Source organism: Panthera onca, chromosome C1, assembly GCF_046562875.1.
Source record: "Panthera onca isolate mPanOnc1 chromosome C1, mPanOnc1 haplotype 2, whole genome shotgun sequence".
In the NCBI taxonomy this organism is placed as follows: Eukaryota; Metazoa; Chordata; class Mammalia; order Carnivora; family Felidae; genus Panthera; species Panthera onca.
The window spans coordinates 149,080,706-149,108,115 of NC_138346.1; the positions used below are offsets into that span (position 1 = coordinate 149,080,706).

General features: G+C 36.5%; 1 protein-coding gene across 3 annotated transcripts in view; it reads left to right on the forward strand.

The window, feature by feature from the left end:
• COL24A1 (collagen type XXIV alpha 1 chain) overlaps positions 1 to 27,410 on the forward strand; it is a 409,345-nt gene that overhangs the window by 107,853 nt on the left and 274,082 nt on the right. For 2 of the 3 annotated variants that reach the window (XM_078451730.2, XM_078451731.2), the window contains 6 exons: positions 1,533 to 1,577; positions 7,784 to 7,837; positions 7,915 to 7,959; positions 8,206 to 8,259; positions 8,521 to 8,574; positions 13,602 to 13,655. In XM_078451730.2, coding sequence (XP_078307856.1) covers positions 1,533 to 1,577; positions 7,784 to 7,837; positions 7,915 to 7,959; positions 8,206 to 8,259; positions 8,521 to 8,574; positions 13,602 to 13,655 — 306 coding nt within the window. Of the gene's footprint in view, positions 1 to 1,532; positions 1,578 to 7,783; positions 7,838 to 7,914; positions 7,960 to 8,205; positions 8,260 to 8,520; positions 8,575 to 13,601; positions 13,656 to 27,410 lie in introns of those variants that run through there. The other variant, XM_078451732.2, reaches the window with a different exon arrangement.

Here is a 27,410-nt window from a genome sequence, read left to right on the forward strand (position 1 = left end):
TTATTGGGGCACCTAGGTGGCTCAGTTATTTAAGCATTCGACTCTCTATTTCAGCTTAGGTCATGATCTCACGGTTTTGTGAGTTCAAGCCCCATGTCAGGCTCTGCTCTGACAGCACAGAACCTGCTTGGGATTCAATCTCTTTCTCTCTCTCTCTCTCTCTCTCTGCCCCTCTCCCACTCACACTGTCTCTGTCTCTAAATAAATAAATAAATAAATAAATAAATAAATAAATAAATAAATAAAATAGAAAATAAAGTAAGCATTATTTACTTTTCTCTTTAATACCATTTATGTACTTGTATAACTACTGTGAAGCCATCTTATTTAATTTTTTTGTCAGTCCATTCAGTATACATGAAGTTTGTTAGGGTTGGACTTCTACCATATATAAAATGTGTCTTTTTGAAATCTACTCTTTATTTAAATATAATGCTTCTTGAAGAGCATTTTCAGGGGGCGCCTGGGTGGCGCAGTCGGTTAAGCGTCCGACTTCAGCCAGGTCACGATTTTGCGGTCCGTGAGTTTGAGCCCCGCGTCAGGCTCTGGGCTGATGGCTCGGAGCCTGGAGCCTGTTTCCGATTCTGTGTCTCCCTCTCTCTCTGCCCCTCCCCCGTTCATGCTCTGTCTCTCTCTGTCCCAAAAATAAATAAAAAACATTGAAAAAAAAATTTAAAAAAAAAAAAAAAAGAAGAGCATTTTCAGGCTTTAATATCTTTAACATAGGATTTTTTGTTTATTCGTTCATAATTCTTTATATTTTATACTGTGCCTTAATTTCAAAACAACTTACAAAGGCAGGTGCTGTTCTTGTACTTTGTATCATCATTACTTTGTAAATGATGTAACACTGACATGGAGTGGGTTAGGAATTACCATAAGGACTGTAATGACAAGTCCAAAAGACCATCACAAATCAACTGGAAAAATTAATATTGATTTAAAATCTCATTTGTTATATGCATAATTAATGGTATTGGTAACTTCTTATATTTGTGAGAAATTTTTCAAAACCTTTTATGCATTATGACAGTTTTCATTGTGATTTAAAACAGTGAGAGCAAATGTTATTTTCCTATTTTGTAAATGAGAAAACTGAAGTGTAGAGAATCTAAATATTGTACTTCAAGAGTGGAGAGTGTTTTAAACTATCTGAAAATGTTCTTCTAACTCTATATGCTGACCACCTATCCTTTTATACAATATACAGGCTGGTTATGTCTATAATGCTGACTATTTATGGGTTTTACTTCCTTTATTAGCGACATAAAAGACATCAAACAATCTATATCCTAGGCTAGGTCATAGTCCTGGCATCCAAAAGCATGGAGCCAAGGGCATTTTTGAAGAACATAAACGTCCACCAGAGATTTGCACTTCTTAGAAGGATACAGAAGAGTAGGGAAGAATCAGAAGTTAGCTGTAGAAGAGGGTAAAATTTTATTTTTTTTCCTAAAAGTTTTTGTCTTTAGAAAACACTCTTCATAGTCTGGAATCATATTTAACCAACTTTGCACATTTCTTTTACATAGGGACTTGTAGGTAGCATTGGCCCTCCAGGATTTCCTGGGCTTAGAGTGAGTATCAACTATTATCATTCTTATAAAATATTGTGTTTATATTTGTTAGATGCATTTTAAAATCTTTAGAAAAATGAGATGCTTTGGTGTCATTGCTGGATATGAGACTTGCGCAAATGTGTTTTCCCACCTGATGTGCAAATTAGACCAGTAGTATGAATCAAAAAATTAAACATTATCATAACCTACAATAACAAATTTCTACAGATTTATGTGTACACATGTACATTAATAGGTAACTTAAGACTCAGTTTCTTCAAATGCATGACATAGAACAGCCACTTCTCTCCTTTGAAATAGTCTTTCATACCATCTGGTCTGGATAGATAGAGATGGGTCTAAATACCATAGCACACCACATCACAGCACATGGTAACTATAGACTTTATTTCTGGAATAAAATTGAATAAATGGTTAGGAAACGTCCTGAACAAAAGGTAGTAGTTGTACTTTATTAATGCTGCTAAACATATTAATGCCCAATTTATTTATTATACTAATAATATAAGTGACTATATTATTTGTCCATGTAATCAGTTTAATTCAGTGAATTTAACTCTGAGTTTCACTGGAGTTTCTGATGTAGGCAAAGTACAGTTTAGTAAAAGCAATTCTATGAAGGCCAAAGCAATGTACTCCAGATAGTTACCTGATAAAGTTTATTCACTGAAGCAAACAGACTGCTATTAGACTGCTATTTCTGCTGTGTCTTCATAAATATATTTCTGTCAGTCAAGCTTATGGTTCATGACAGCGATATAAATTGCAGATATTTTATATAAATTTAGAACCATGTAGCTTAACAGCCAGCTGAGCTAAAGGCATGTTTGACACACTTTTATGAACTGTAAGTAGCCTAATGAAAATAGAATCTTAAAAGTAAACTATGTATCCATATAAAAATAGGAAATATATCCATATAAAAATAGGAAATAACCATGAACAGAGGTAAGATTTTCCCTAAAAATCAACTTAGAGCTTGCTTTAACACGTGAAGTAGGTAATTAAGACTCCAGAGTTTTATGCCATAAATTACAGCCACAATTATTTTTAGCTTGAACTTGAACACAGGTCTTCTGACTCTACATTTAAATTCCCACACACACCCCACCCCTGACCAACCTAACTACCCAAAGGCAGAAGGTGACAACTTGACCAAAGGAATAAATCAGGAATTCAGTTATTGGAACTATAGAAAAAATCAGCATAATAAGTTTTAACTCACCATTTGGGGCTGGAAACAGTAGAGAATTAAGAGTCAGAGAACCTGAGTTAAGTCTATAACATTTAAACTTTTCTTTTACATGATACTATTAGTATAATAATAAAATCAGCAATAATATCTCACTTTTATTTAGTATTTTCCATGTGCTAGTCTTAATGTTAGGTCATTTAACTCTCAGAATAAGCCAAGACTACTCAGGTTCTGAGTGTTAGGCCTAGATTTGAAGCCAGGTGATCCAAATCCAGAGTCCAAAATCCTACCCGTGTGCTACACCGCCTCCTTAAAACTTATATCACCTTAAAATGAATGCCATTTATCTTAAGAGTTTTCTTTAGGCTTCATGAGAAGCTCTATGTGAAGGTAAAATACAAAGGACTAATTTTTATTCCTCAGAACTTAGAATAGGATCAAACCCCTAGGTGGTAGTCAGTGGCCTTCCCAATGGGGAGAGAAAGGAAGCTGGGGAAGGGAGTTGGATTCCAAAGATACTCTTTCTGCATTCTTCCTTTAACCTATCAGTTGGTTAGCTCACATGCTTCTGCTATTTTGCTGAAGTTTAAGACCAAAATTCTTAGCATGTCCAGACTATCTTCGTTCTCATCTGCACCCTGAGAACATACTTTGTACACTGGCAAAATTGTTTATTCTCAGATGCCATGCAGCCTTCCTATGATATGGCCTTTGCACTTGTCTGCCGGAAACACTTTCCTCTCCTTTTGCATCTAACACTGAACTCTTACTCATTTTTCAGTTCCAGGACTTAGCACAGTTCTAACACATAATAGTGCTTAGTAAAAATGACTGTGTTTTTTTGTTTTTGTTTTTGTTTTGTCCTTTCTCTTTCTTAATTTACCCTTTGGTAGATGGGAAGAGATCCTGGAGAAGAGAAAATGGCTGATGATACTAACAGTCATCTTTGTAATCCTCATCTCTACATTGATGTGGATAGTACTTTATACTTTTCACACACATATCTCATTTGTTCTTCCATGAGATGTAAAGTAGATAAAGCAGGTATTTCTACCTCCATTTTAAATTTATTAAATTTTTTAATCCACATAATGTGAGCATCTACTATGTATCAAATGCTGAACTAGATTTTTGCTAGGCCTAAAACTACAAACAAGATTTCCATTTTTAGCAACATTATAATATAGTGGAATAGAAGGAAAAATAAGCAATGTCATATAATGTGATCACTGCCATCATGGACTAAAAACCAGTGAGAAAGGAGCAATTTATGTTATCTTGAGAGAGGAGTCTTCACAAAAGAGATGTGTTTTAACCGTATCTTGAAATTTGTGCATGAGTGGAATGGAGTAGAAACAGGGAAAGGGCTCTTTAGGCAGAAGAATCCTTAAATGCACAAAAGAAGTGGAAAAAATGCAATGTTTGGGAGATGCAATGAGGAGTTGGAGGATTGCAGCCTAAGAAGTATGGGGGGATAGGAGCGGAATGGAAGGAGCTGAGGTTTTGGAGATAATTGGGAAAGATGATACAGAACCTTTATGTTTCAGAATAAACAGTTTGCTCACCCAGTTTATCTGCAAGCCTACATCTGCTTGTTTTCATACAGGAAGTATAGTTTCCGACAAGAGATAATATAGCTTTCTCTAAGTGATTTTTTCCATGCAACTGGTTGTCATTGTCATTTGCTTTCTTAACCTGTGAGTGTGGGTGGGTGTGGTTGCACAGTCTTCCCTACACTGTGCTCACTCATATGAGCTCTAATTGGCTAGAGGCTGCTGGTTTTATTTGAAGAGCCTATCCTTAAGCTCTTTTTCTTTGACTCACTTTGACTTGAAAGTTCTTTATTATTTCTGGCTCTGTGGGAGGCTCTTCTCCCTTTGGTGCTGTATGTCAGACAGCTAAGTTGCCATACGTGGAAGTATTTCTCCTGTCTGCTCCGTCTTCTCATGGAAAAGGAGTATGGTAGGGAGAGGGTGCTGAAGGCCTTCAGATTTTCCTTGTGGAACTGAAAACTGCTCTTAGTGTCATGGGTTGCTTTCAGAAAGCCATCGTTTTTCAGGAATAGGATTTTCCACACAACTTGTAACATACCACAAAATGTTTGATGTCTCTTGGAGGTTTCTACATCCATACCATTTTACTTTTTAATTCTCTGTTTTGCTAAATCTTTTATAACATGTATGTACTTTGAAATTTTTCAACACTTACTATTTTGTGATTTCTCTTTTAGAGTCACTAAAAAGTAAAATAGTAGATTATGCATACAAAGTACATTCATCTGAAGATGCTAGACTCCACACAGTGATATATTTACTGAAACAAAGTTAATAATATTATTGCCTATAGAAAAAAACGGCAGGATGAAAAAGAAGTATTTGTTTATTTGCTTATATTTTTCCATTCCTGCATAGATTATTGCTGCATAATTTCCAAACAGAAATGTTTATTGTATTTTTTGAAACTCTCATAATTTTTAAAGCTATGAACTTTGCATAAACTAGCCACTGTAATTATAAGAACAATTGTTCCTACTGACAGAATTTGTCAGGGATGTATTAATATTGCATATCTGTTTATTAAGTTGGAAAGTATTACTCCTTACTTCTCACAGTCTCATATATTTCAGGATTAAACATGTTGGAAATAATTTATCTTAGTTATATTTCACAGACTTTCGGAGTCACTTAGAAGTAAAGATGTCATATTTTCCATTCTGAAATTTGTATTCTATAAATGTAGACTATTAGAAATGCTCTTTGATGTTGGGAGATAGAGCTCTAGAATCACTGTTTTAGTTTTTTTTTTTTTTACTCAAGTATAATTGACATAGAGTGTTATATTAGTTTCAAGCATACAATATAATGATTCAGCAATTCTATACATTATTCAGTGCTCATCATAAATGTACTCTTAATCCCTTTTATCTATTTCAGCCATCCCCCCACCCACCTCCCCTCTAGCAACCACCAGTTTGTTATCTATATTTATGAGTCTGTTTTTTGTTTGTCTCTTTTTTTTTCTGTGTTCATTTGTTTTGTTTTTTAAATCCCATGTATGAGTGAAATCATATGGCATTTGACTTTCTTTATTTTACTTAGGATTTTACCCTAGGGTAAAAGGTCCATCCATGGGTGTTACAAGTAGCAAGATCTCAGTCTTTTTAGTGGCTGAGTAATATTCCATTACATATATATATTATATATATTATACATATAATATGTATTTTTATGTGTATAATATATAATATATATATTATACATTTAATATATATACTATGTGGACATCTATGTCCATCTATGGATGGACACTTGGGTTGCTTCCATATTTTGGCTCTTGTAAGTAATGCTGCAATAATCATAGGGTGCATATATCTTTTTGAATTAGTGTTTTCCTTTTCTTTGGATAAATACCAGTAGTAGAATTCTGGATCATACGGTAATTCTACTTTCAATTTTTTGAGGAACCTCCATACTCTTTTCCACGGTGGCTGTACCCATTTGCATTTCTGCCACTGTGCACAAGCGTTCCTTTTTCTCTACATCCCCTCCAGCACTTGTTATTTCTTTTTTATTCTGGCTATTCTGACAGGTCCTTCAGTATTCATCCCACACTTTATTTCACATCTGTTGTGTGTCAGTTATATGTTGGAACTGGAAAATAAAAAAATCAATAAAACGTGCTTCTGCTTCCATAGAATGCTCAGACTAGAAAGACGGGCGGGGGGGGGGGGAAGTATATAGTGCAGTATATTGCTAGTTCACTAGTGAAGTGCAGTATAAGGCCATTTCAGTATTGGTCACTGTATCTTCAAAGGCTTGGAGCATGTGAAAAGAGAGAGCAGAGAGCATGTTCAGACAATGGAAAACAGTCCATTGTGGTTAGAATGTAGGATTTGGAGGAGGGAGACGTAAAGGAGGAGTAAGGACAAATGGAAATAGAGAAAACTAGGAGAGTTGGTGGAAACCTGGTAGCAAGGGTCTGGGATGCTTTCCTGAGAAATTTGAATTATAACTAAAAGGAGCAACATTTTTTGGCACTGTGATACATATACCTTTAAGAGTTTCTTAGCATTTGGGAACCATAAAAGGGAGGTTTAAAGCAACTTGTTCTTTGAAGCCGGGCACAGGGAGGTAGTAAGAGAAAGAAGGAAAATGAAGGTGTCATTGACACAAAACTTGTAAGTGATCCCCAAGCCATTTTTTCAAATTTTACTTTCAAATACCCTTATTGTGGCTACTGTCCTTTGTCTTCTAAGATGAAGTATTTGAGGAGTTTTTCTAAGGCTCTTACCTACAGGAGATGATAGTGGTAGTTATGTTTTTGAGAGATTTTGCATTGGAGCACTAAACTGAGAACCTTGGCATTGCTGACCATGTCCCTTTCATCTGTTTCCTCAACACTTCTACAGTGTCTGTGTACATGTTATGCCCAACAAATATTAAATGATGAATGAATGAGAGAAGCCCAGAAGAGTAGTCTCATTCAGTACTCAGCTTATCCCTGAGATTATGGTATTTTATCATTCTGCAAATTTCAGATCATGGAATAAAATCATTAGAATGCCTGGAACATAGTAACTGCACAAAAAGTATTTCCTGAATAAATGGGTGAAATAAAAATATAAGATGATCAAATGAAGTATTTATCAAATACATCCTGAGAACATGGCACTAAAATATTTCCCTTATCTTCAAGATTTTAACTAGTTGGAGAAATATTTCAAGATGAATGTTATGGACAGTTAAGCATTTTAGGGGCTAAAAGAAAGGGAGGATCCTTGTGGCCTTGACCAGTATGAATAGGCTTCCGGGAGTAGGATAACCTCACTGAGGTTTCAAAGATTGGTATGATTTATACATGTGGAGAGAAAAAGAAATTGTGGAAGAACAAGGCACATGTAGGAACTTAGTGAGACGAACTGTTCTGGGTTAATTAATCAAGTTTACATTATTCTCTTTCTAATCCTAGTGTATGCTTAATGATGCCTTTCTGTCTTACTGCATTTCAGGGCAGTGTTGGCCCTATCGGACCATTTGGACCTTCTGGAATTCCTGGCCCTGTGGTATGTCTGTATCTACATAATGGATATCTCCCTTTAATTTCTCTACAATGTCACAAAACATCTCCTCTTTTTTTCAGGGTCTTTCCGGGAATAAGGGCCTACCTGGAATCAAAGGTGATAAGGTGATTTAAATATTTACATTATCATAGAGTTAATTTCTTATCACATTTATTTTTTTTTTTCAGTCAACACAACTTATAAAATATTTTGTTTTTATATATGGGATCCAATCTGTACTGTCAGTTATACAATTTTTCTCAGAAGTAGGAAAAATAAAGAAGCTGTTCTTCCATAAACATTTGTACTTTCGTATAATATTGCCATGTTTGTGTTGCTTAAATGTCTTTGTATAAAATTGTGCCCTCTAGGGTGAGCAAGGCATTGCAGGAGAACCAGGAGAACCAGGGTATCCTGGAGACAAGGTAACTTTTTTTTACCATTAAGTTTATAGAAGTACAAAAAAAAGTCTGTGAAAAAGTAAAAATTCTTTGAAAAGAAAGGAATAATCATTATTTTAACCATGTAGTTTATTAGGATATGGTATCAATATGGTTTTACATGTCTTGTTTCTCAGTTTTCTTGGATTAATTCCATGAATTTTTTAAGTAATTCGTAAATAGAGGCACATCTGCCTTTTTTGGTGTAAGAGTTTCTATCTTTCCTCTAATATTCTCTTCTTTTAGGGTGCTGTTGGTGTTCCAGGACCACCAGGGATGAGAGGAAAGCCAGGACCTTCAGTAGGTTTGAACTTTTGCTTTGTTCTTTATGATTCACAAAGTGCACAGCATGGCAGGTGTCTTGACAGTTGTTGGTATTAGTGGAATATAAGAAGTAAGATATAAGCCTACCAGGCTGGCATTGTTTTCTCTTCAGTTTTTACGGTACAGCTAATCCTTGAAGTTTTCAGCTCACATTCCACAGAGTATTGGACCTCATCCTCCTGCCCCCTCCCCCCATCCCAGGCCAAGCCAAATTTCTGAGAGCCCTAAAGATCTTGGTTGATCTATCATAGACAGTATTGCAAGTAAACATGGGATGTTTAAAACAGAAAATATAGGGGCGCCTGGGTGGCGCAGTCGGTTAAGCGTCCGACTTCAGCCAGGTCACGATCTCACGGTCCGTGAGTTCGAGCCCCGCGTCGGGCTCTGGGCTGATGGCTCGGAGCCTGGAGCCTGTTTCCGATTCTGTGTCTCCCTCTCTCTGTCCCTCCCCCGTTCATGCTCTGTCTCTCTCTGTCCCAAAAATAAAAAAATAAACGTTGAAAAAAAAAAATTTAAAAAAAAAAAAACAGAAAATATAAAACACCTTAAATACTATTTTAATTTTTCCAAAAATCTTTCATTCCAATGTATTTCATTAAAAAAAAAAAGTATTGTGAAGAAAAGATAGCATGTCACACTCTGTGAGCAAAAATATTCTAGTTCTTTGTCTTTTTTTTAATCTTTGGGCATCAATTAGTTGAAAAGAAAGGATACCTTATACTGTAGTTAACACAAAACCCAACAAAGTATACAACTAAAATTACTGAGTAATTAAAATCTTTTAAATAATGGTTAAAACATGACTTAAAAGTATGTCTCTATATATTAAAAATCATAAAAATTATTATATTTAAGATTTACTGAGTGTTTACAAAGTTCCAGTCACTATTCAAAAGTCTATGCCTCTAATTTAATCTTTACATAAATCATATAAAGTTGGTACTATTATTATTCTTATTTTACAGATTAGGGGAACTGAGACATAAAGTTGAACAACTTGCCCAAGTTTTCGTAGTTAGTTGGTGGCCACCTGGGAAAACCCAGGTAATCACCTATGTCAGAGCTCATACACTTAGCCACTGTGCCATACTGTCTGAGAATTTAACATTTTAAGATTGTTTTAGGATTTTTTTTTTTTTAATTTTTTTTCAACGTTTTTTATTTATTTTTGGGACAGAGAAAGACAGAGCATGAACAGGGGAGGGGCAGAGAGAGAGGGAGACACAGAATCGGAAACAGGCTCCAGGCTCCGAGCCATCAGCCCAGAGCCTGACGCGGGGCTCGAACTCACAGACCGCGAGATCATGACCTGGCTGAAGTCGGACGCTTAACCGACTGCGCCACCCAGGCGCCCCAGATTGTTTTAGGATTTTAATATTGTTTACAACTCTATGAAGGTGAAGGTGATCGTAGATAGAAAAAGTTAGACGGAAAATTATAATTTATTAAAAAACATTAAAATGTACATTTTAAAAAAGATTATTGTTTTCCTGAGCAAATCATCGTGTTCCCTCTAACTCTACCCTCCTATGTCAGGCTTGTTTGTTTTTTTGTCAGATGCAAGCAGCTTTAAGTTACAGTACTTTATATACCCCATTCTGTCTGGCTTCTAACAGTGCAAGCATTTCACGTACATCTCTCAGGAATTATTTATTCCACAGAACCGTTTTCAGCATCTGTTTGTCTCATGACATCTGTTTGTCTAATGGTAAGCTTTGCTCTTCTTAGTTTTTTGCCTCAGACTCAGGGTATACCTGGTCAGTCATGTACCCAGACTTGTGCTCAGCAGTTGAATATTAGAAGTTACAAAGTGCATAAATAAGGGACATGAGAGTAGGTCATGAAGCTAGCAAATAGCCTTTACTCAAGGATGATTCTAAACCACGTAACAGGAACTTACCGTATCTGCAATGGTTGGCAAAGTAAGACCCTAACTTCTTGTATTTTCATTGTTCATTGTGTGAGGGTTTTCTGACTTCTGATAATAATAAAAGGAGCTGGTACAAGACATTTTCTAAGGACAATACTGAGTAATAAATGATACCAATATTCTGTTATGCTTCACATACTTATACAAAGTAAACCTTTTTAATGTCTCCCCCTCCCCTTACTTTTTGACAGTTTGTATTGATAACATGTTTATTGCTGGGCAGGGAGGGATATACTGGTCTGAGAAACAGAGACTTAGATTTTAGTCCCAGCCCTGACTTGCTATCACCCAGGGCATTTAACCACTGTGATATCCAATTTCTTGTTTAAACTGAGAGACTATATCATATTTAAGGTTCCTTGCAAATCTGTGACTCTTTAGTTGCCTCTCTCAGGGGTAGTATTTGCCAGTATTTCTCTGGTCTCAGCTACAGAAAAGGCAGAGAACCTGTCTCATCTTTAACACATGGTCTTAAAACCCTTAATTTTTTTTTTCCTGGAATAAATCACCAGAACCAACTCTAATGTGTGTTTTAGGGCAGTGATTCAGGGAGCATAAGCTGATAAGAATGAGGCTTTTTGCTTGTTCATTTTGTACCTTTCTATATTATTCTGGTAAAAAAAAAAAAACACATTTTTTAATGTCGGCAGGGACTTTGGTAGGAGATACTTGACCATTTTTTTGTTTTATCAAATCTTTGAAAAAAATTATATATCAGACCGAAGATAGGATAAAAACTTAAGAATTAATATTTGTGAGAATCTTTAGTTTCTAACTTTATTTATTACTTGTTTATATCTTATGAGTAGACTAAACTTGTAGAGGTTTGACCTGGAAACTTTTCCCAGTTATGGAAGGAGACAGTTGTTGGATGAAAAATTGCTTGCACTCAATCCATTAAAAAGAAACTATACCAGTTAGTGCCTATCTAAATCATTTGTTTACTAGCATGAAAAGAATGCCATGGTCATAAGGATGTCTTTCTTATTTTATATCTCCTACTTTGGGTTTTCTATTATCTAAGATGATGACATTAGTGACTTTTTTTTCCCCAAATGAATCTAAGTTGTAACGTGAAAGAGTATTTACAAGCTAAAAGAAGGAATGTCCTGATTTGGAAGGCTTTTTACATTTGCAGTAAGGAAGCTTTTGCTCTACAAGCATTTAAAAACTAGAGAAAACTACCAATCAGAAGTTAAGAAATATTCTTTCCTTAGAACAAAGACATTATTGGGGTAAGCTCTGTGCTGACAGCTCACAGCTTGGAGCCGCTTTGGATTCTGTGTCTCCCTCTCTCTCTGTTCCTCCCCCATTCATGCTCTGTCTCTCTCTGTCAAAAATAAATAAATGTTAAATTAAAAAAAAACAAAGACAATTATTATGTTCTTTCCATACATTTAACTAGAAGTTGCTGTCAATTATAGAGGTGTATGTAATCATTACTCCCTTGTCTAAAACTTACTTGAAAGCTCAGTTTTTATAAAAGAGACTTGACATTTAAGGAAACTTCCAGCTGAAGTTTTTCAAAGTGAAGATTTATTCTGAAGAATGAACGAAATTATTCCAAAATGTGTGTTTTTAAGTATCTGGTTGTCGATTAGTGTTTCTGAAAACAAAGACCTCGTAGGTATTTTTCCTTCACAGCTTGTAAATTTAGCTTCTGGTTTGCTTTTTGCCACCAGAGGTCTCCAGTGAGAGCTCTATCTTTATCTCTTTAAGAGAGGTACTTGCCATTTTAATAATGTAAGCCTCCTCTAGATATTGATTATGACAGATGATGATTTTGTTTACTTAGGAGAACTTAAATGAAGTTTTATGTAATACTATTAATTTTCTCTAAATTTGATTGCAGTAGTTTCATTGTGTACTGTTTTATGTCCTGAAACTCAGATATCTAAGCAATGTATGAGAATGAATTTAGTGCTTATGGAAAACGGTGCTTTACTTCTTGAGATGTGAATAAATGCATACTATATCTTGTATTTCTATGTAATCTGAGGCCTATTAAGTCAAATCTGAAACTTGAATAGAAATCTAATGTGACAGAAATAATGAATTCAACAGTTTCTCTTATGAAAACAAGGGTATTAGACTACTAGTCCCCCCCTGTTCTATACTTCAATCTCTTGAGAACATTGCCAGCCCTTTCTAGTTTCAGGCTTTATGACCACTTGTCTCTCCTCTGAATCTTCTCTCTGGCCCTGATTTCACTTCGTTAATCCAAATGAAAGTCAGAAAATGAAGTCAGAAAATGAAGTCAGAAAATGGCTTCAGAGATATTGAAAAGAAATCCTCAGCATTTTAATATAATGATCAAACAATCTAGGAATTATAGGTATCATCCAGGAAAGGATAGAGGACATGAAGGGAATAATTAATGGTTATAGAATTGGTTAACATTTAGTGAGTACTTTCTATGTGCCAGGCACTGTGCTAAGAACCTTGCATGTATTGTCTCTAATCCTCACAGTGACTCTGTAACAATGTTAATACTGTTAGCATTATTTTCCTATTTTATTAGTGAGGAAACTGAGGCTAATAGAGATTAAGCAACAAGGACTTAAATCCACATAATTCTTGATTGCTAAATCGGGCCCCTTGTAGTATCAACGGAAAGAGGAATTTTCAGGGATAGTCCCAGGACTCTGGTTATTTATAAAAGTAACTCCTCATCTAGAGTCCTCTACCTTGTTGAGTCAAACTTTATTATCTCTGGATAACACACACACACACACACACACACACACACACACACACACACACTTTTCTTCTTGATTTGAGCGCTTAACTCAGTAATTTGTTTGTATCTCCAGCACTTAGGAGTAAATATATATTACACCCATACATGTTTTAAAAGTAAGTTTTCCACAGAGATGATGGTTACAAATTAAGTCTTTCTGAATGGTAGTTACAACCTTGTTTGACATAATATATTGAGTGCTGTTTGCTAAAAAGTCATTATAATTTTGTGTGGTATAATACATTGATTTGTTTGCTTACCATATGTCTGTCTCCATTTTAACTTGCATTTATTAGGTTAATGCTTATACGCTGACTCTCACCCCCATTTTAGGGCCAAATGGGTGACCCAGGACCCCAAGGACCATGTGGCCCTCCAGGACCAGAGGTAAAATGTTGGTTGGAAGATAACAAATTTGAAATAAAAGTTGAAAAAAATTAAACTTGCTTGTAAAGCATGTTTTTACATAATAGGCTTAAGAAAGATTCTCTTTAAAGTTTATATCTTTGTAAATAGTTTGCATTAAATTTTTTCTCCTATATCAGAAAGTATGCAACAGTGATCCCAAGGAACTAGAAGGGTATTAACCACATTATTGTCCTTATTAGATCACAGCTGATTTATTTATTCTGAACAATAACTATAATAACACATACTTGGGGTTTAAAATCAAATTTCAGGATAAGCTCCACTGAATTTTTAATGCAAAATGCTTCCAATTTTTGTTATATGCATATATCATTTGGATCTCATATTCTAGAATAAATACAATTAAGTCTGTAGTACATATATCAAATTTACTTGTTTATTCTTTGAAATTTTGACTTTGGCTGAATGCTTGATCTGGAGTGTCTTTTTTTTTCCTGCAAGTTCACATAGAACACAAGGTTCTTAGATGAAACATTTTAGTTTTTTAAAAATCATTTTATGAGTTGGGGTGCCTGGGTGGCTCAGTCGTTTAAGTGTCCGACTTCAGCTCAGGTCACGATCTCATGTTCTGTGAGTTTAAGCCCTACGTCAGGCTCTGTGCTGTCAGTTCAGAGCCTGGAATTTGCTTCGGATTCTGTGTCTCCCTCTCTCTCTGCCCTTCCCCCACTCTATCTCTGTCTCTCAAAAAATGAATAAACATTAAAAAAAATTTTAAAAATCATTTTATGAGTCAGAGATATATACCACATGGAGATAACTTCTGAAGTTCACTCTAATTCAGAAATATAAGCCAAAAATACATATATTCAGAAATATAAGCCAAAAATACATATATTCAGAAATATAAGCCAAAAATACATATATACACCTATACATACACATACACATCTAATTCAGAGTCATAGATGCAGCAATAAAGCTGAGAAAATGAATTTGGCTTCAGAATAAATAAATCAGAGCAATAAAATCCCCTCGGTGTCAGAGTAGTAGGCAGAATTTCTAGAAATAGCATTCTACTGATGCTTTCTCCCTCTCTTTGTAAACCATAAAATCTACTTCTTACCCTGCAGCTGTCTTTCAGGGTTGGTTGATTTCTTCAGTCAATGCCTATTACTACTTATTGTCTAATTTAAAAACACATTGCATATTGGTAGTTCAAAAATCTAAAAATCTACATTGTACCTAGTTTTATTAATAGGGATATAGTAGGAGATAAAATACAGTACTATATTGATGTCACCATTCTGGAAAGAAAGAAATTGTTTTGAGTAATTGAAGTAATTATTAACAGATAATTAAAATAGTAATTAACACATTAATATAACTTTATATATTTTATGAGCCTGTTTGCTTTTAATAATTTTTCATGAAAACCTGCCTGGAATGAATTCTATTTACCATCTTCTCATACTGAAGATACAGACCTAATTTATCTTTTACTAGCCTTAAAGATGATTTATTATGAACATGGGTTGTTCTTTTTAAAAAATTTTTTTTTAATGTTCATTTTGAGAGAGACACACACAGAGTGCAAGCAGGGAGAGGCAGAGAGAGAGAGACGCACACACAGAATCTGAAGCAGGCTCCAGACTCTGAGCCATCAACACAGAGTTCAATGTGAGGCTTGAATTCACGAACCATGAGCTCATAATGGAGCTGAAGTTGGACACTTAACTTACCGAGCCACCCAGGTGCCTTTGAACATGGGTTGTTCTATTGTAACAGTTACAGATAGGTTGCATGCTAAGAAGGACTGTGTCACTGCCTTATAATCAGTATGGTTTGGGATCATTTTCTTTTTTTTCCTAAAGCTAGGTTAAAGGATGGATGCATGGGCCATGTTTTTACTTATTACTTGGTCTTCCAAAGATGTTTCTTTTCTTTTTCTGTTGCCTTAGAGATTTAATGATTTGCAATCATCATTCAAAACATTGTCTCATTGTCTTGATTTTTGCACTACTAATACAAAGTCCTGAGCTCTAACCTTGTCAGACTGTACCCATTCCTCCTGCTCAGCTGCATTAAATGTTTTCATTGAGCCAAAGATGTGACCTGTATTCTCATAATTGGTCAAGGTTTTTTTGGGAAAGGGGCCTAATCTAAAGATCATACTTTTTTAAATGTAAGAATATAATGTATAGGAAGTTATATGAGGCAACACTTTTATCCAAATCCCTCTCAACATTAGGCTTTTGATAGAATTGCAGATCTAAGAGTTTACAATAGTATGTTTAATATTGTATCAAGACTCAAAAGTTTCTACCTGTATAGTACATGACTTTTCTCAGATAAGGGGTTTTATATGTAGTGCTAAATTTAGACTTTATACTATAGGCAATGATCAAAGATTTTTAAGCAAGGGGAATGAAATCATCAGACTTGTGTTTTCAACAGATGCATGGTAGCAGGAGCACAAAGGTAAAATAGAAAGAAGGGAGAGGTGAGAAGACTAATTGGAGGCTATTTAGGAGGATAAGTAAGGCAAGACCAGGCTATAAATAATGAGAGCCTGTTAAAACAGAGAAGAGAGGATGGCTTCCAGAAATAATTAGGATATACAATTCACAGCACTTGAACCACTCAGTTCTGTTCATTTAGTTTGTGTAAGAGAGCAATAAGAGACAATTTTAATGTTTCTTGCTTGAAAAGTTGGGTAGAAAGTGGGATCACCATTCTAAAAAAAATTTTTTTTTTAATGTTTATTTATTTTTGAGAGAGGGACAGAGCACAAGTGGAGGAGGGGCAGAGAGAGAGGGAGACAGAGAATCCGAAGCACGCTCCAGGCTCTAGGCTGTCAGCACAGAGCCCAACACAGGGCTTGAACCCACGAACAGTGAGATCATGACCTAAGCCAAAGCCAGACGCTTAACCGACTAGGCCACCCATGTGCCCCTGGGATTACCAGTCTAAAAATAGTAAAAAGGGAGAAGGAGGAAGATATTCAGAGGGGTAGAGATAATGCTTTGGTTTTGAGATTGTTAGGATTGCAGAGCCTGTTGGACATATAGGAAATTAGTCTCATAAGTGTATAGAAAACTATAGACCTGAAACTCAGAAGAGAATAGGACTAGAGATAATTATTTGTTGTCATCCACATGGTGGTATTAGATGAAGCAGCTGTTAACAGATGAAATCATTTAGGGAGAATATATGAAACAAGGTTTGAAAATACTACACCTGGACATTCACCCCGAAGGCTACATTCTCTATCTACAGTGCAATCGGTTTTAAATTAACAATTTAAAGGCAATAAGATAAACTTTGGTACCTTAAAAGCACAGAGAAAAGAAAAAAAAATCACTTTGGAAATTAAAAAATATTTAGTACTGGGTGAGAACCAATCACTATAAAACTTGAATGTTGCACCCAAATTCACATTTCTCTAAAAAGCAAGGAAGAACAAGAATAAATGTATTATGCCTAGCACAAGTGTAGGGATTTGGTTTAAAAGGAGAAAGACGTTGAAAGAGATCAAATAGGATAGATTCTGTTTTCTTTATAAATATGAGACAATCCCAAGACTAAGAGGACTGGGTGCATCCAGAAAGAGGGTGCTTGAGTAGATTTGTGAAGAGTAAGTGGGGAAGTAACTAGAGACTTATAAAATAATTCCTGAGCTGTATTAAGAACTCAGCTGAGGTTGAAAAACCATCTTCCCAAAATATAGCCACAAAGTCCAATACTTTTTATTGGAACTGTATTGTAAATTTGAGTCTGAACGTCCTACTGGCCAAAACAGTGAAATATTCACTTATGTGAATCTCTTCTTCCTTAGATTAAAAATATGATTGTATATACTTAAAGTATATAATGTAATGATTTGATATGTAGAATACATTGTGAAATGATTACCAAGATGAATATAATCAGCATATACATCACCTTCCATAGTTAACTCTTTAATTTCTTTCTGGTGAAAATGCTTAAGATCTACTCTCAGCAACTTTCAAATATACCATATTTGTTTGCTTGTTTTTCGGTTTTTTTAATATGAAGTTTATTGTCAAATTGGTTTCCATACAACACCCAGTGCTCATCCCAACAGGTGCCCTCCTCAATGCCCATCACCCATTTCCCCTCCCTCCCATCCCCCATCAACCCTCAGTTTGTTCTCAGTTTTTAAGAGTCTCTTATGGTTTGCCTCCTTCCCTCTCTGTAACTTTTTTTTCCCTCTCCCCTCCCCCATGGTCTTCTGTTAAGTTTCTCAGGATCCACATAAGAGTGAAAACATATGGTATCTGTCTTTCTCTGTATGACTTATTTCACTTAGCATAACACTCTCCAGTTCCATCCACATTGCTACAAAAGGCCATATTTCATTCTTTCTCATTGCCAAGCAGTATTCCATTGTGTATATAAACCACAACTTCTTTATCCATTCATCAGTTGATGGACATTTAGGCTCTTTCCATAATTTGGCTATTGTTAAAAGTGCTGCTATAAACATTGGGGTACAAGTTCCCTAAGCATCAGCACTCCTGTATCCTTTGGGTAAATTCCTAGCAGTGTTATTTCTGGGTCATAGGGTAAATCTATTTTTAATTTTTCGAGGAACCTCCACACTGTTTTCCAGAGTGGCTGCACCAGTTTGCATTCCTACCAACAGTGCAAGAGGGTTCCCGTTTCTCCACATCCTCTCCAGCATCTATAGTCTCCTGATTTGTTTATTTTAGCCACTCTGACTGGCATGAGGTGATATCTCAGTGTGGTTTTGATTTATATTTCCCTGATGAGGAGTGATATTGAGCATCCTCTCATGTGCCTGTTGGCCATCTGGATATCTTCTTTAGAAAAGTGTCTATTCATGTCTTCTGCCCATTTCTTCACTGGGTTATTTGTTTTTCGGGTGTGGAGTTTGGTGAGTTCTGTGTAGATTTTGGATACTAGCCCTTTGTCTGATATGTCATTTGCAAATATCTTTTCCCATTCTGTCAGTTGCCTTTTAGTTTCGTTGATTGTTTCCTTTGCAGTGCAGAAGCTTTTTATCTTCATGAGGTCACAATAGTTCATTTTTGCTTTTAATTACCTTGCCCTTAGAGATGTGTCAAGTAAGAAATTGCTGCGGCTGAGGTCAGAGAGGTCTTTTCCTGCTTTCTCTAGGGTTTTGATGGTTTCCTGCCTCACATTCAGGTCCTTCATCCATTTTGAGTTTATTTTTGTGAGTGGTGTGAGAAAGTGGTCTAGTTTCATTCTTCTGCATGTTGCTGTCCAGTTCTCCCAGCACCATTTGTTAAAGAGACTATTTTCCATTGGATATTCTTTCCTGCTTTGTCAAAGATTAGTTGACCATACTTTTGTGGGTCTAATTCTGGAGTCTCTATTCTATTCCATTGGTCTATGTGTCTGTTTTTGTGCCAATACCATGCTGTCTTGATGATTACAGCTTTGTAGTAGAGGCTAAAGTCTGGGATTGTGATGCCTCCCGCTTTGGTCTTCTTCAAAATTACTTTGGCTATTCGGGGTCGTTTGTGTTCCATATAAATTTTAGGATTGCTTGTTCTAGCTTCGAGAAGAATGCTGGTGTGATTTTGATTGGGATTGCATTGAATGTGTAGATTGCTTTGGGTAGTATTGACATTTTAGCAATATTTATTCTTCCAATCCATGAGCATGGAATGTTTTTCCATTCCTTTGTATCTTCTTCAATGTCCTTCATCAGCTTTCTATAGTTTTCAGCATACAGATCTTTTACATCTTTGGTTAGGTTTATTCCTAGGTATTTTATGCTTCTTGGTGCAATTGTGAATGGGATCAGTTTCTTTATTTGTCTTTCTCTTGCTTCACTATTAGTGTATAAGAATGCAACTGATTTCTGTACGTTAATTTTGTATCCTGTGACTTTCCTAACTTCATGTATCAGTTCTAGCAGACTTTTGGTGGAGTCTATTGGGTTTTCCATGTATAATATCATGTTATCTGCAAAAAGTGAAAGCTTGACTTCATCTTTGCCAATTTTGATGGCTTTAACTTCCTTTTGTTGTCTGATTGCTGATGCTAGAACTTCCAACGCTGTTTTTTGTTTTTAATTTTTTTGATGTTTGTTTATTTTTGACAGAGAGAGAGACAGAGCATGAGTGGGGGAGGGGCAGAGAGAGAGGGAGACACAGAATCCGAAGCAGCTTCCAGGCTCTGAGCTGTCAGCACAGAGCCTGATGCAGGGCTTGAACTCACAGACCGCAGGATCATGACCTGAGCCAAAGTCAGATGCTCAACCAACTGAGCCACCCAGGTGCCCCACAGAACTTCCAACACTATGTTAAACAACAGCGGTGAGAGTGACATCCCTATTGTGTTCCTGATCTCAGGGGGAAAGCTCTCAGTTTTTCCTCATTGAAGATGATATTAGCTGTGGGCTTTTCATAAATGCCTTTGATAATGTTTAAGTATGTTCCTTCTCTCCTGACTTTCTCAAGGGTTTTTATTAAGAAAGGATGCTGAATTTTGTCAAATGCTTTTTCTGCATCGATTGATGGGATCATATGGTTCTTATCTTTTCTTTTATTAATGTGATGTATCACATTGATTGATTTGCGAATGTTGAACCAGCCCTGCAGCCCAGGAATGAATCCCACTTGATCATGGTGAATAATTCTTTTTATATGCTGTTGAATTCGATTTGCTAGTATCTTGTTGAGAATTTTTGCATCCATATGCATCAGAGATATTGGCCTGTAGTTCTCTTTTTTTGCTGGGTCTCTGTCTGGTTTGGGAATCAAAGTAATGCTGGCTTCATAGAATGAGTCTGGAAATTTTTCTTCCCTTTCTGTTGTTTGGAACAGCTAGAGAAGGATAGGTATTATCTCTGCTTAAACGGCTGGTAGAATTCCCCAGGGAAGCCATCTGGTCCTGGACTCTTATTTTTTGGGAGATTTTTCATAACTGATTCCATTTCTTCACTGGTTATGGGTCTGTTCAAGTTTTCTGTTTTTTTCTGTTTGAATTTTGGAAGTGTGTGGGTGCTTAGGAATTTGTCCATTTCTTCCAGGTTGTCCAGTTTGTTGGCATATAATTTTTCATAGTATTCCCTGATAATTGCTGTATTTCTGAGGGATTGGTTGTAATAATTCCATTTTCATTCCTGATTTTATCTATTTGGGTCATCTCCCTTTTCTTTTTGAGAAGCGTGACTAGAGGTTTATCAATTTTGTTTATTTTTTCAAAAAACCAACTCTTGGTTTCATTGATCTGCTCTACAGTTTTTTTTAGATTCTATATTGTTTATTTCTGCTCTGATCTTTATTATTTCTCTTCTTCTGCCGGGTTTGGGGTGTCTTTGCTGTTCTGCTTCTATTTCCCTTAGGTGTGCTATTAGATTTTGTATTTGGGATTTTTCTTGTTTCTTGAGATAGGCCTGGATTGCAATGTATTTTCCTCTCAGGACTGCCTTCACTGCGTCCCAAAGCATTTGGATTGTTGTATTTTCATTTTCATTTGTTTCCATATATTTTTTAATTTCTTCCCTAATTGCCTGGTTGACCCATTGATTCTTTAGTAGGGTGTTCTTTAACCTCCATGCTTTTGGAGGTTTTCCAGATTTTTCCTGTGGTTGATTTCAAGTTTCATAGCATTGTGGTCTGAAAGTGTGCATGGTATGATCTCAGTTCTTTTATACTTATTAAGGGATGTTTTGTGACCCAGTATGTGATCTATATTGGAGAATTTTCCATGTGCACTGGAGAAGAAAGTATATTCTGTTGCTTTGGGATGCAGAGTTCTAAATATATCTGTCAAGTCCATCTGATTCAATGTATCATTCAGTGCCCTGTTTCTTTATTGATCCTGTGTCTAGATGATCTATCCATTGTTGTAAATGAGGTATTAAAGTCCCCTTCAGTTACCACATTGTTATCAACAAGGTTGCTTATGTTTGTGATTAATTGTTTTATATATTTGGGGGCTCCCGTATTCGGTGCATAGAGATTTGTAATTGTTAGCTCTTCCTGATGGATAGACCCTGTAATAATTATATAATTCCCTTCTTTATCTCTTGTTACAGCCCTTAATTTAAAGTCTAGTTTGTCTGATATAAGTATGGCTACTCCAGCTTTCTTTTGACTTCCAGTAGCATGATAGATAGTTCTCCATCCCTTCACTTTCAATCTGAAGGTGTCATCAGGTCTAAATGGGTCTCTTGTAGGCAGCAAATAGATGGGTCTTGGCTTTTTATCCATTTTGATACCCTATGTCTTTTCATTAGAGCATTTAGTCCATTTACATTCAGTGTTAGTATAGAAAGATATGGGTTTAGAGTTATTGTGATGTCTGTAGGTTTCATGCTTGTAGTGATGTCTCTGGTACTTTGTGGTCCTTGCAACGTTTCACTCACAGAATCCCCCTTAGGATCTCTTGTAGGGCTGCTTTAGTGGTGATGAGTTCCTTCAGTTTTTGTTTGTTTGGGAAAACCTTTATCTCTCCTTCTATTCTAAATGACAGACTTGCTGGATAAAGGAATCTTGGCTGCATATTTTTTATGTTCATCACATTAAAGATTTCCTGTCATTCCTTTCTGGCCTGCCAAGTTTCTGTAGATACGTCTGCTACTACCCTTATATGTCTACCTTTGTAAGTTAGGGCCTGCTTATCCCTAGCTGCTTTCAGAATTCTCTCTTTATCCTTGTATTTTGCAAGTTTCACTATGATATGTCGTACAGAAGATCGATTCAAGTTACGTCTGAAAGGAGCTCTCTGTGCCTCTTGGATTTCAATACCTGTTTCCTTCCCCAGATAGGGAAGTTCTCAGCTATGATTTGTTCAAGTATACCTTCAGCCCCTTTCTCGCTCCTCCTCCTCCTCCTCCTCCTCCTCCTCCTCCTCCTCCTCCTCTTCTTCTTCTTCTTCTTCCTCCTCCTCCTCCTCCTCCTCCTCCTCCTCCTCCTCCTCCTCCTCCTCTGGAATACCTATGATACGGATATTGTTCCATTTGATTGCATTACTTAGTTCTCCACTTCTCCCCTCATACTCCTGGATTTTTTTATCTCTCTTTTTCTCAGCTTCCTCTTTTTCCATAATTTTATCTTCTAATTCACCTATTCTCTCCTCTGCCTCTTCAATCCATGCTATGGCCGCCTCCATTTTATTTTGCACCTCATTTATAGTATTTTTTAATTCCTCGTGACTATTTTTTAGCCCTTGATCCCTGTAGCAATAGATTCTCTGCTGTCCTCTATGCTTTTTTCAAGCCCAGCAATTAATTTTATGACTATTATTCTAAATTCTTGTTGCATTATATTGCTTAAATCGGTTTTGATCAATTTGTTAGCTGGAGTTCTTTTGAGGAGAATTCTTCCGTCTTGTCATTTTGGGTAGTCCCTGAGGTAGCTCCAAACTGCAGGGCACTTCCCCTGTGCTGTCCAGAGAAACTTGTGTTGGTGGGTGGGGCCGCAGTCATACCCGATGTCTGCCCCCAGCCCACTGCTGGGGCCATAGTCAGACTGGTGTGTACCTTATCTTCCCCTCTCCCAGGGGCAGAACTCACTGTGAAGTGGTGTGGCCCCTGTCTGGGCTGCTTGCACACTGCCAGGCTTGTGGTGCTGCTTCCATGGGATCCAGCCAAGGATGTATTAGCAGGGGTGGATCAGCAAGGTGCACAGGGGCGGGAGGGGTAGGCTTAGCTCACTTTGCCTTAGGTGGTCCCCTGTGGGAGGGGCCCTGCTGCACCTGGAGGGAGGCAGGCCTGTCGGAGGGATGGATCCACAGAAGCACAGCGTTGGGCGTTTGCGTGGTACAAGCAAGTTTGGTGACGGGAACTGGTTCCTTTGGAATTTCAGTTGGGAGATGGGAGAGGGAAATGTTGCTTGCCAGTGCCTTTGTTCCCCTGCAGAGCTGAGCTCTGTGTCCGGAGCTCAACAATTCTCCCTCCCAGCGTCCTGTCACCCTCCCTGCTCTCTGAGAACAGAGCTGTTGACTTCTAACATTCCAGATGTTAAGTCCCTCTGGCTGTCAGAACTCACACAGTCCAGCCCCTCCGCTTTTGCAAGCCAAACTTCGGGGGCTCTCCCTTGCCTGGCGGGCTGCCCCTCCACTGCCCTCAGCTCCCTTCTGCCGGTCCCTGTAGCACACACTGCCTCTCCTCCCTTCCTACCCTCTTCCGTGGGCCTATTCTCTATGCTTGGCTCCAGAGAGTCCGTTCTGCTAGTCTTCTGGCAGTTTTCTAGGTTAGTTAGGCCAATGTGGGTGGAATCTAAGTGATTAGCAGGACGAGGTGAGCCCAGTGTCCTCCTATGCTTCCACCTTCCCAGAACCTAAATCTCAAATATACCATATTTTTAACTATAGTCACCATGCTGTACATTAGTTTGTCAGAACTTATTCTTCTTCTAACTGTACATCTCTATTCATGTTATTGTATTCTTATAACTGAACCTATACACCCTGTTTTGCCTCCCCCCAGTCACTCTCAACCACCATTCTAATCTCTGTTCCTATGAAATCAGCTATTTTTTTTTAAGATTCTACATAGAAGTGATAAAGTACAGTATTTTTCTTTTTCTTCTGGCTTATTTCATGTAGCATAATGCACTCCAGGTTCATTTGTGTTGTCTCAAATGTCAAGATTTCATTCTTTCTTTTCTGGTTTAGTATATTCCTGTGTGTGTGTGTGTGTGTGTGTGTGTGTGTGTGTGTGTGCGCACATCACGTTAGGTTTTTTAAGTTTAATTTTAATTCCAGTTAGTTAACATACAAATATTATATTAGTTTCAGATATACAATATAGTGATTCAACAATTCAGTACATCACCTAGTGCTCATCATCACAAGTGCACTCCTCAATCCCCTCACCTTTTTAACCCTTCCCCCTACCCCTTCCCCTCTGGTACCCATCAGTTTGTTCTCTACAGTTAAGAGTCTGCTTCTTGATTTCTCTCTCTCTATGTTTTACACTTTGCTTGTCTGTTTTGTTTCTTAAATGCCACATATGAGTGAAATCATATGGTATTTGTCTTTCTCTGACTTATTTTGCTTGGCATTATATTCTCTAACTCTGTTGTTTGCAAATGTCAAGATTTCATTATTTTTTATGGCTGTATAGTATTTCATTGTGTACATATATACCACATCTTCTTTATCCATTCATCAATCAGTGGACACTTGGGCTGCTTCCATATCTTGGCTATTGTAGATAATGCTGCTATAAACATCAGGGTGCATGTATCTCCTCTTTGAATTAGTGTTGTTTTTTTTTTTTGTAATTTTGGGGGTAAATACCCAGTAGGGTGATTGCTGGATCAAAGTATATTTGTATCTTTAACTTTTTGAAGAAGCTCCATACTGTTTTTCATAGTGGCTACACAGGTTTGCATTCCTACCAATGGTGCATGAAGTTTCCTTTTCCCCAGTATCCTTGCCAGCAACTGTTGTTTGTTGTCTTATTGACTTTAGCCATTCTGACAGATGTGAGGTGATACAATTAAACTCATTGTAGTTTTCATTTTCATTTCCCTGATGGTAAGTGATGATGAACATCTTTTCATGTGTCTATTGGCCATCTCTATGTCTTTGGAGAAATGTGTGTTCATGTCTTCCGCCAGTTTTTAATTGGATTATTTGTTTTTTGGTGTTGAATTTTATGAGTTCTTTGTATATTTTGGATACTAACCCTTTGTTAGATATGTCATTTGCAAATATCTTCTCTCATTCTGTAGATTGCCCTTTAGTTTTGTTGATTATTTCCTTCACTGTGCAGGAGCTTTTTATTTTGATGCAGTCCCAATAGTTTATTATTACTCTTATTTCCCTTCCCTCAGGAGACCTAGCTAGAAAAATATTGCTACAGCGCATGTCAGATAAGTTACTGCCTGTGTCTTCTTCTAAGAGTTTTATGGTTTTAGGTCTCACATTTAGGTCTTTAGTCCATTTTGACTTTATTTTTGTGTATAAGAAAATGGTCCAGTTTCATTCTTTTGCGTGTAGCTGTCCAGTTTTCCCAACACCATTTGTTGAAAAGACTCTCTTTTTCTCATTGGATAGTCTTTCCTGCTTTGTCAAAGATTAATTCACCATACAGTTGTGGGTTTATTTCTGGGTTTTCTGTTATGTTCTATTGATCTGTGTGTCTGTTTTTATACTAGTACCATACTGTTTTCATTGGTATAGCTCTGTAATAAAATTTGAAGTCCAGAGTTGTGGTGTCTCCAGCTTTGCCTTTCTTTATCAAGATTGCTTTGGCTCTTTGAGGTCTTTTGTGGTTCCATATAAATTTTAGGATTGTTTGTTCTAGCTCTGTGGAAAATGCTGTTAGTACTTTGATAGGGATTGCATTAAATGTGTAGATTGCTTTGGATAGTATAGACATTTTACCAATATTTGTTCTTTCGATCCATGACCATGGAATATCTTTCCATTTCTTTGTGTCATCTGGAATTTCATCAGTGTTTTAAGTTTTCTGAGTACACATCTTTCACCTCTTTGGTTAGGTTTCTTCCTAGGTACCTTGTTGTTTTAGGTGGAATTGTAGATGAGATTTATTCCTTAATTTCTCTTTCTGCTGTTTCATTATTGGTGTGTAGAAATGCAACCGATTTCTGTACATTGATTTTGTATTATGCAATTTTATTGAATACATTTTTCACTTCTAGCAATTTTTTGGTGGAGTCTTCAGGTTTTCTGTATAGAGTATCATGTCATCTGCAAATAGTGCAAGTTACTTCTTCCCTGCCAATTGGGGCACTTTTCACCTCTTTTTATTGTCTGAATGCTGTGGCCAGGAATTCTAATACTATGTTAAATAACACTGGTCAGAGTGGACATCCCTGCCTTGTTTTTGACCATAGAGAAAAAGATCTCAGTTTTTCCCCATTGAAGATGATATTAGCTGTGAGTTTTTCATATGTTGTCTTAATTGTGTTGAGGTATGTTCCCTCTAAACTACTTTGTTGAGGGTTTTTTTCATGAATGGGTGTTGTACTTTGCCAAATGCTTTTTCTGCATCTATTGAAATGATCATGTAGTTTTTATCCTTTCCCTTATTGATGTGATGTATCATGTTGATTGCTTTGTGAATATTGAACTACCCTTGCAGCCCAGGAATAAATCTCACTTGATTGTGGTGAATAATTTTTTTAATGTATTGTTTGATTTGATTTGCTAATATTTTAAGGATTTTTGCATCTATGTTCTTTAGAGATGTTGGCTTGTAGTTTTCTTTTTTTGTAGTGTCTTCATCTGGTTTTCATATCAGACTAATGCTGGTCTCACACAATGAATTTAAAGTTTTCCTTCATTTTCTTTTTTTTGAAATGGTTTGAGAAGAAGAGGTATTAACTCTTTTTTAAGTATTTGGTAGAATTTGCCCGTGAAGACATCTGGTCCTGGACTTTTGTTTGTTTGGAGTTTTTTTTTTTTATTATTATTACTGATTCAATTTAATTGTTGTATTCAGTCTATTCAAATTTACTATTTCTTCCTGCTTCACTTTTGGTAGGTTATATGTTTTTAGGAATTTATCCATTTCTGTTAACGTTTGTCCAGTTTGTTGGCGTATAGTTTTTCATAATTTTCTCTTATAATTGCTTGTATATTTGTCGTGCTGGTAGTTATTTCTCCTCCCTTATTTGAGATTTTATTTATTTGAGTCCTTTCTCTTTATTTCTTGATACATCTGGCTAGAGGTTTAACAATTTTATTGATTGTTTTCAAAGAAACATCTCTGTTCTCATTGATCTATTGTGTTTTTAGTTTCTGTATCATTTATTTCTACTCTGATCTTTATTATTT